The sequence below is a fragment of the Myxine glutinosa genome, chromosome 11 (genome assembly GCF_964187855.1).
Source record: "Myxine glutinosa chromosome 11, kmMyxGlut1.1, whole genome shotgun sequence".
Lineage (NCBI taxonomy): Eukaryota > Metazoa > Chordata > Myxini > Myxiniformes > Myxinidae > Myxine > Myxine glutinosa.
In genome coordinates this window covers 57,348,434-57,359,055 of record NC_136271.1, presented here as the reverse complement: position 1 = coordinate 57,359,055, position 10,622 = coordinate 57,348,434, and the positions used below count along the sequence as shown (strand labels likewise).

Genomic DNA, 10,622 nt, shown 5'->3' with positions numbered 1-10,622 from the left:
AGGGAAAGACAGCACATGGGGACCACGAGGGAAAGACAGCACATGGGGACCGCGAGGGAAAGACAACACAGGGGGACCGCGAGGGAAAGACAGCACATGGGGACCGCGAGGGAAAGACAGCACATGGGGACCGCGAGGGAAAGACAGCACATGGGGACCACGAGGGAAAGACAGCACATGGGGACCGCGAGGGAAAGACAGTACATGGGGACCACGAGGGAAAGACAGCACATGGGGACCGCGAGGGAAAGACAGCACAGGGGGACCGCGAGGGAAAGCCAGCACATGGGGAGCGTGAGGGAAAGACAGCACATGGGGACCGCGAGAGAAAGACAGCACATGGGGACCGCGAGGGAAAGACAGCACATGGTGACCACGAGGGAAAGACAGTACAGGGGGACCGCAAGGGAAAGACAGTGCATGGGGACCACGAGGGAAAGACAGCACATGGGGACGGCGAGGGAAAGACAGTACAGGGGGATCACGAGGGAAAGACAGTACATGGGGACCGCGAGGGAAAGACAGTACATGGGGACCGCGAGGGAAAGACAGTACATGGGGACCACGAGGGAAAGACAGTACATGGGGACCGCGAGGGAAAGACAGCACATGGGGACCGCGAGGGAAAGACAGTACATGGGGACCACGAGGGAAAGACAGCACATGGGGACCGCGAGGGAAAGACAGCACATGGGGACCGCGAGGGAAAGACAGTACATGGGGACCACGAGGGAAAGACAGCCAAGAGAAACAAACATGGTTGCTGAGAAAAACAAGGTTTAGCCCATACGGACGGCCGTACGGACGTATGGACAACCTGAAAACATAATGCCTCCGGCTACCTTCAGGGGCGGAGGCATAAACATGAGGAACATGGTGTACAAACCCTTGTATACCTGGCATATCCAGAGTCATAGGTCCAGAGGTCATGATTGTTTCCCACCGGGATGTCTGGCTGTGCGCCAACCCTCTCAGGTGGACCTGTTCGGAACAATTTGATCAAAATTGCATTCTAAAATCTTTTAAAGACAAGACCGAAAGTCTAACAGCGGTGTAGCCAGGGTTGTAAAATATTATAAACCACAAACACACATGATTAGCTTTTCAAACAGTCGCTAATGCTGCTTATAACATTAAACAAATAAATTTGGAGGAATCTAGACATCCATGAGGTACGTTTTACTTGAAGAACTGAGGGAAGATCTACTGTAATCTAGATTATACCCCACAAGGGTTGGGTACGTACCGTTTTGTTGGAAGAGACGTAATGCCGATGCTTTCGATATTTGATGGTCATTTTAACAATCAGTTTGTTTGTGTTTCACACTGAATGTGTTTGTGTTTTACAATAAACCCGTGCTCCTGCCTCACACCTTGCTCGGCTTCACGCTGTTGAAACCAAAGCCTTCAGAATCATTGGAATCTCCCGCAATGAAGCTAAATCCGAGGGCCTTTCACTCACTCACCACAGGCAGGTTGGTGGTCTTTCTGTCTTCTACCGACTCCTCTCCGGCCTAGCTCCCCCAGCTCTCTCTCTGGGCTCTGTCCCCCAAATATTCCTACAGGTCGCACAATATCTGCCTGCAACCCTCTTCTGGTGAAATTGCCAAAATCAAGACTCTCTGCGATCTTTTCTACCCCCATAATTCACCCCAGATCAACTTTTTTGAAATTCCAACTTCTTTCCTGGAAGTCCTAGCAGTGTCCATATGTTTTATACCTCTCCCTCCTCCCCCCAAGCCCTCTCCCTCCCACAGATCTCTCGATGTCCCTGCTCTCAAATGTTGTGTTTGTGTCCTTCCACCCCTCTCCCCATCTTGTCTACCGTTCCCCTTATTATATGTTTTATGTGTCGGTTTGACTTTTTGTGTGATTAATGTTAGCTCTTTCACGAGCCTCGATCTTGTATGCAAATATATATATATATAATAACAACTCATGTATGCAAGTCTGTATATCTATCCTAGTTTTCCAATCCATGCACAAAGAGCATACACACTGCATGCCGGCCTGTCATAACTACACAGCATCTTCAACCTGACTCGGGGAGATGTTTAGGAATCTCAGGTGTGGCTAAAGCTTGCCCATCAGGACCAACATCCAGGTCAGAATTCAGGTGGGTGGGTGTTGTTGAGGCCAGCATCCGCTACCTGTGCTGCCATTACAATAAACCCGGTGACATTGCTGGCTGCTGCGATGTGTATGCAAGTTCCTGTCCTATGTTTTAACCAAACACTTCCTGTCTAACCTTGTTAACAACATTTCCCCCAAAAAGGGAGGGTGCAGTCACATAGAATCCTGAATGACAAAACTGGACATGATGAGAACCCTGGTATTATAAAAACAAACAAATACTAGAACGGCTATCGGTAGAACGCATACCTCTGCCAGGCTGAATAGTTTACGTTTTGTATCCCGGTTTAGAATAGGTACACCGTATCCCTGCGCATCATAAGAGCGTGACCAAGGGTTGGCGTCAGGAAGGGCATCCGGCCATAAAAACATTGCCTCAATCAGGGAACCATGATTGTCATGGGGCCCGCAAGGCTAACCCCCGCTCTAGCGGGGAAAATGGCCTTAAAACGATCATTCATTCATTCATTCATCCCACCAATAGGTCAGATCTGCATCTGTACCTCAACCAAAATCGAATCATCTTGTTGTGATCGCCTACCCAACTTATCCATCCAGGTTGGCCCGAATCCATCGATAACTTTGAGATATCGTGTTTTTATTATTATTATTATTTTTTACCCCATCATTCAATGGTGAAGAATCACTTAAAAATTCTCGGATCCTGATCTTCACCAAAATCAAATCAATTTGTCCATGTCGCACTCCCAACCGGTCCACTAAAATCAATTTCAACCCCCCCCTATGATCAGTCTGACCAAGGAACCTTTTCCCATTATTAAACCAAGGTGTCCCTTTTCACGAAGTCTACATCTGCAAGGTTTGCCAGAAACATAACGAGCGTCAGTCCCTTTTTGAAAAACAAAAACTATATTTCATTATAATAGTAAGGAAGGGTGCTACGTACAGTTAAGTTTCTAAAAAAGCAGCAAAAAAAAAATTCCCAAATTGACACCGTTTCGGTCTTATAACATCGTGTAAGAAAATGCGCTGCACTATTTTTGTTGTTCTCTTACAATGTGGTCGGCTGGCATCTAGCCAATGGTACATTGCCTTTCCAATATCAGGCCTATAAATGAAGGTACAAGCAGTCATGATATTTCTAGTAATAGAGCAGGAACACAGTCTCAGTTCCCAAAACGAAAATTTGGGCCTTTGGCTGGTGAAGGCTTCAGTGTGTAAGTGAATGCCGAAAAACTCTTAGGTTTCAGTGGCAAGTGTGCACAAGGCTCTTGGCAGGGTAAAAAAAGTTGGCGTGTTGATAACAGATGCATTTGAAGTAGAAAATCCGAGCTCACCGTCGGTGATGTTAAAACCTCAAGGTATGTTGTTAATATGAGGCACGATGATTCAGTGGGGATACATTGCTAATGACTTTTGGAGATATATGTGGGAGCAGTTGGTTTGTTCAGAACAGGAAGGTGATACCATGAGGAACGCAGATTTGTATTTCGCCGGCAGGGCGAGATATCGGCAAATCTAAGACGTCGTGGTGTTGAAGGAGCAGAGTAATGTTTGTGTGGTGTCGTGGTGAAGAAAGGATGAGGTATTCAGAAACAGGAAAAAAAACAGTGATGGGGATCAAATGAGGGCGAGTGGGAGCATGAGGCGGCCACTGGGGGACCAATTGCACAATTATTGTTCACGGTAAGCTCGGTCCCTTTAATGAATGCTCAACTCAGCCATGCGCTCACACACTTCCCTTCGAGGGTAAAAGCTCGACAAAAGCAATGATGCTGTGCAGAGCTGAAAGCAAAAGGATCAAGGGACCACCACAAGAGTTGGATGAAGTACAGGACAAGTAGAACAACATTACCTAATCACATGTTGATCAACCGCATTGCGGTATGAAAATAAAGGTAATGCTGTGTCAATAGTACGGCAGATAGGTGAAATATTTGTGAGAATTGTGCCTTTGATGATACAAGCACGAGAGTTGGCACACAGTTAGAGTATGCCCTAAGGAAGATATTTGGCTATAGGGCCATCGCAGATTTGTCCTGTGACAACAATGGCGGCCATTTTTCAAAATGGCCTCCATTGCTTGTTATTTTACATATATTTGGTACATTACTGTGTATAAACTGTTGTTGTGGTCATACATACAAGCTTGACATTTGGCACATAATTACCCCTATAGCCAATTTGGCACATAATTGACATTTGGCACATAATAGGGTTATCATATATTTGTCCTGTGACAACAATGTTTTTAAAATGGCCACCATTTATATGGTATATTATGGTATATGGTATATTAATGTGTATAAACTGTTGTTTGAGTCATACAGGCATGGTATTTGGTACACAGTTAAATATTCTGACTATGAGAGTCATCACAGATGTGTCCAATAAAAATGGCGCCCAATTTTTAGTACGGCAGATAGGTGAAATATTTGGGAGAATTGTGACTTTGATGATACAAGCACAAGAGTTGGCACACAGTTAGAGTATGCCCTAAGGAAGATATTTGGCTATAGGGCCATCGCAGATTTGTCCTGTGACAACAATGGCGGCCGTTTTTCCAAAAAGGACACATCTACGATGGCCCTACAGCCAAATATGTTTCTTAGGACATGCTCTGACTGACTGTGTGCCAAATGCCATGCTTGTATCACCAAAGGCACAATTCCTGCACCTATCTGCCATACTAAAACGGATGACACCGGAAACGCGAGGACAAAATATTGGATACAGGAAACCAGTTTTACCTCGAGCAAATGTAACACACCTGTCATCACGTTTGCCGAGTGTCGAGGAGTCGCCGTAAAGCCGTACATCCCAATATCGTGACCGGTGTCGTGGTCTTTCTTTACATCGACCGTGGTGCACGCAGATGAATGCTGGAGATACAAAACACTGTCCGGGTTTGCAGCAGGAGGTTCAATATTCAGATCGTTGTTTGTGGTTGGAGAAGATTGAAAATCGCAAACACCATCTGTGCTTGCAACTGGATGTTCGAACTTCTCAACAACGGTTAAGGCTGCAGGTAGAGGTTGGAGAGGTTGAGCAGCCACATGTAAAGGCGTAGGATGAAGTAACAAAGTAGTGTGCAACGGTTACTTTATAAAGATAATTATTTTCAACTCAAAACGCCACAAAGAACGAATGGAATGTCAGTTGGACGAAATTCAATCCCACAAACGTTACCAATGATGTGCACTATTAGAAATTTGCACATGAAAGTACAAAACCGTCAACAGGTGATGTCAAAGGACAATGCTCTCGGGGTATTCGCATTTCCATTCACTTGTTCACACATGTAACATGCAGGGATATAACCTTACTTGGACAATTTTGATGTATCCCCAATTCCTCAAATGTTTGTGGAATGCCTTCCTTGTCTCGTTCATTGTACTACACAAACATCCAAGTGCACGCATTAATATTATTAGAAATAACGAGAACAAAGCACAGTTACACATAGAAATTGAGTACAAAGATGCTAGATTTCTCCAAGCTCGATGGGCAAAATGTATGAGACAGGATATCAACGATACAAACAAACAGATACAACCGAATGAGGAAGTTATAGCATTATAAAAATAGAAATTGTCAAAAATCGCATTTTTTTTTTATACAATGTTCAACTTTTTAATTTGGGGGAGGGGTTTGGGTGGAAGGGGGGTCTGCAATGCCCTTTAAAGGCACTATTTTAGGGCCTATCCTAAGTTACACTGACAGGAACTTGTTTCAACTTGCACAAAATGGAGATTAGACCGGGCAAGTCACAATACTAAAGACCCCCTGCCAGAAGGTAAGTAGTAAGCTAGCTGCGGTTTTACCCACAATTTGATAGCTGCATGGTAGTTCTCTTGACACTAGCTCAGGTCTTTGAGTCAAAGTCCTAAATATTGATGCATTCTCCTAGATGTGAACCCCAACCTCTGGAATGCCAAACCTAGTGTTTGAACCATTACCAACATGTGTTATGTTCTTATTGGTGTCAAACTATTATTTAAACACTTCCTCAACTGAATAAAAGTTCCTCAAACTTCATTATGTATTTAACTGAACACTACACTGAATGCTTATGATTTACCTTCCTTTCATATAGTTTTAACATGTAAAGGTAAACCCAGTGATACAATGAAAGGGTTGAAAATAAGTAAACAATAGAATCTTCGCCAACCACCAGAGCGCATCACTGACCCAAAAACCAGAACACATCCCTTTCCTCTCCTCCCCTCCTCATCAGGGCCCATTCCTTCCCACCCCCTAAGGATCTCTTCCTCCCTCCCTTGCCACCAGGATCTGTTTGTACCCACCCCCCTACATTTCCCATGGACCAATTCCTCCCTCCCATCACACCAGGGCTCGTTCATATACCACTCCGACCCCTCCTAAACAGGTCTCATTCCTCCCACAGCACCCCACCAGGACCGGTTTCTCCCTCTCCCCTACACAAGGAACCCTACAACCACCCCCCCCCTCCCACAAACCAGGGCCGTTCCTCCTTCCACCCCCTTTAAGACCTGTTTTTCATTCTCCCCCTCCCCCCCTCTCCCCACTCCCCATCAGGACACATTGGTCCCCACCCCGACGATAATAAAAACCCCAGCGATGCATTCAATGAAATAACGTAATTATAATAAAGTATATGCTATTTTAGTATAATATTACAAATTTAAGGTTAATAAGTGGGTAATAAGGCAAGCAATGTGGATCCTATGTTGTGGTTAAAACAGGATGTGATACAGTACATTGAACGGTTTCTCTCAATCTTTTCTATATTAAATACTTAATACTTGTAAAAATATAATACTTCACTCTCCCCTCCCAAAAAGGTTTCTTACACATTTTCAAACAAGGCTAATGAGCAGTGACAGTAATTAATCTCTGGTTACCTACCTTCATCGAGAACGAAGGGCCAGTGTGCGTGCATGCTTGTGCCATTATCACATCCTGTGCACCACGCTCTGGCTCGACTGTGTTGGCCTCCGCTGCACTCCCTTCAGCAAGATGTTTGAGCAGTTGAATGCGTTTTCTGTGATCTGCATGCTGACCATCACATTGTAGTCCTCCAGCCTCAACGACAACCTTTTCCACAACACCTGGATTCATCATTTCACTTCCCATAACTTGAATCCAGGATTTTAAGCATCGAGTATCATCTGTAGCCAAGTCTTCCATGCCAGCATTATTGGATTCACAAGGTGCAAACACTTCTACATCAGTATGATCTCTAGAGGCTGCATGGGTCGAGAATGATTCAGAGAGAACATGCAACTGATCTGTGTCTGGACTTGGTTCCATCAAGGGTGGGCAAGTTGTTTGCAAATCACTGGTGGTGGGGGTAACTGCACTAACACAGTGTCCGGGTGAAGCTATTGGGGTTGGGATCGTGTGAGAGCTAATGAGCTGCAAGATGGGTCCTGAGGAACTCGGTGTATTCTCTTGAGGCCGGTGTAGGACAGACCATGAACCTGGCGTAAAGAAGTGTGATGTTGAACAGGAATTGAAGCTGGAAACAGTGTGGGGGGATGAGTTGAGGGATGATGAAGCAGGTGGTTGGTTGGTAGCCTCAATAAAAGCTGGCCTAGATGTGAAAGGAGATATGGAGTGGGACGGTGGTGACGTAACAAAGAGATCTTGAGGTGGGCCATCCACAGGGCTGCTAGAGCTCCCAGCATTGCTCGACGATTGAATTTGTTCATCACATTCACAGTGATCTTGCCCAGAGCTGTCTTGTGCTTCGCTCAGAGAGCTACATCCATTAGCAGGTGCAGGCTGGCAGTGCAGATCTGGAGAATAAACTTGAGACCACATGTGGGCTCGCTCTCCATTTTTATGACCCAAGAGGGTATTGTGGCTGTTCGCATGATCTCTGCAATCCAAACAATGTATTTAAGTTAGGCTTCTAAAAATGGCATTCAATTACATGTTATGGATAATGGGGTTCATGTCTCATCATGTGCCAATAACTTGGTGTACAAGATTTGCTTCCACTTGTTGACCTATCTTCCTGCTTTGGCACAACAATGAAGTGTGTATGACTCTTATGACTTGAAAGCATGATGCAACCACACAATTTCAAGGCAAACAAGTGCAATGTCAAGAGCATTACATTACATGCCAATACCAAGAGCATCTTGTGCATCAAAAGCAACTATCAAACATGCTTCCCAAACTTGGTGAAGAAAGGTGGAGTACATATTTGTCCCTCATTTCCATCAGCAGCTTCAGTGCCTCCTCTCGCACCTCATCTTAATTACCATAATGTAATATAACCAGCGCTCAAACAACATAAGCACCATCAAATGCACACACCACAATGACATCAAATGAATGTATTGTTTTTTCTGAGTTGTGTCATAATATTTATTTATATATATATATATATATATATATATATATACAGTGATCCCTCGTTTATCGCGGGGGTTACGTTCCAGAACCCCCCACGATAGACGAAAATCCGCGAAGTAGCGACCATATTTTTATTTTATTATTTATATATATTTTAAAGCTTTATGACCCTCCCCACACTCTTATTAACCTTTCCCATACTCTTATAAACACTTCCTATACTCTTAAACACTTTTTACACTCTTAAACATACGTAATTTTAACAACATATAAAATTCTAATGGGTACTCACCATTGAAGATACTGTAGCTACCCATGGGTCCCCCAAGCAAGACCAGCATCAGAATCTCCTTGCTCCAGCCGGTGACGTCACCGGCGGGGATCCCCGGCGCAAGAGTGGCTGGTCACGTGACCGCTAAAGCGTGCCGCGCTTTGCGGGTATAATCAGCTACACCTGTTGATCACGTGACCACCGAAGCACGCCACGCTTGAGAGGCGTGGCTTTCGGTTTCTGGTTGTGCTTTATAATGCAGCCCGATAAACGGGCTTTTCAGTGTTCCCGAGTTGGTTTTGAGAATAAATATCTTCTCGGACGAGTTTGTGTCTTGCCCGTCATTTCGTCCGTATCAAGCAAGAGCCCCGGCTCTTCAATACTACAACTTGCGTGATGAAGATGATGATGAATTAGCTGTGCAGTACTGATGACGATGAAGGTGATGACGATGATGAATGTACTGCACAGCCAGAAAGAGCATTACAGTTACCCATTACGTGGGTAACTAGCGCAAGTGGAAGCTGCCGCATCTGCGTTTTCCATACGCACGACTCTTTGTCTCTTTGTCTACCCTTCAACTGTACACTATGTACAGTATTTTATTTCTTGTAATATGTTTTAATTACTGTATTTTTCTTATTTCTTTACGTTTTTTTATTTTTTAGGCTAGAAAATGCTTATTTTACCACAAAAATATTTAAAATAATAGTATATAAAAATACATTTATACCGCAAAATCCCGCGATATAGCGAAAAATCCGCGATATAATTTTACATATACTAGCGAGAAAAACCCGCGATGTACCGAAGCCGCGAAAAGTGAACTGCGATATAGCGAGGGATGACTGTATATATATATATATATATATATATATATATATATATATATATATATATACACAAAGAATTAAGTTAAGCACCCCCCCCGTTTTTTTACAACCTCGCACATTACAAGTTTGTTGTCGTCAAAACAGTGTAATATACCCATGATATTGCTATATTTTCTGGAGAAGTGATATTATGGTCACATAAAAACATAACAATCATGCCGTTTTCAATATTTTATTCTGAATAATTTAAGGTGAAATTTTTTGGGAATTTTAGGCATATTTTCACCTCAATTTAAGTATGGAGCTATAGGTCCATCACGGACAGTGTGGATGACGTTTATGTTTTCTAACGTACAGTCATTGTTCTGAGAAGACCTCTAGCGATCTTTGCGTCAATAACGTGTGTAGGACCCACATGATCGGATCACTGACTCAACCCTACGTCTCATAGACCCTGTAAGCCGTCGTATGCGTTGCTGTGGCAGGTTGTTCCATTCCCGATGTAATGCACGTTCCAATTCATCCAGATTGGCTATTGGAGGGACCATCTTCGCAATTTGTCGTCCCAACATGTCCCAAACGTGCTCGAGGGGGTTCAACCTGCCACAGCAACGCATACGACGGCTTACAGGGTCTATGAGACGTAGGGTTGAGTCAGTGATCCGATCACGTGGGTCCTACACACGTTATTGACGCAAAGATCGCTAGAGGTCTTCTCAGAACAATGACTGTACGTTAGAAAACATAAACGTCATCCACACTGTCCGTGATGGACCTATAGCTCCATACTTAAATTGAGGTGAAAATATGCCTAAAATTCCCAAAAATTTTCACCTTAAATTATTCAGAATAAAATATTGAAAACGGCATGATTGTTATGTTTTTATGTGACCATAATATCACTTCTCCAGAAAATATAGCAATATCATGGGTATATTACACTGTTTTGACGACAACAAACTTGTAATGTGCGAGGTTGTAAAAAAACGGGGGGGGGGGGGGGGGGGTGCTTAACTTAATTCTTTGTGTATATATATATATATATATATATATATATATATATATATTATATCTAT

The 10,622-nt window shown here is 43.7% G+C and overlaps 1 protein-coding gene across 1 annotated transcript; it reads right to left on the bottom strand.

The window, feature by feature from the left end:
- Positions 1 to 705: 705 nt before the first annotated feature.
- On the bottom strand, positions 706 to 7,946 carry LOC144888301 (uncharacterized). The gene is made up of 4 exons (XM_078765964.1): positions 6,985 to 7,946; positions 5,421 to 5,490; positions 4,865 to 5,116; positions 706 to 981 (listed from the first exon to the last, which is right to left on the bottom strand). Exons 1-4 carry the CDS (start codon positions 7,900 to 7,902, stop codon positions 845 to 847), a joined length of 1,377 nt encoding a protein of 458 aa, XP_078622090.1. The 5' UTR covers positions 7,903 to 7,946; the 3' UTR covers positions 706 to 844.
- Between the last annotated feature and the right edge of the window lie 2,676 nt (positions 7,947 to 10,622).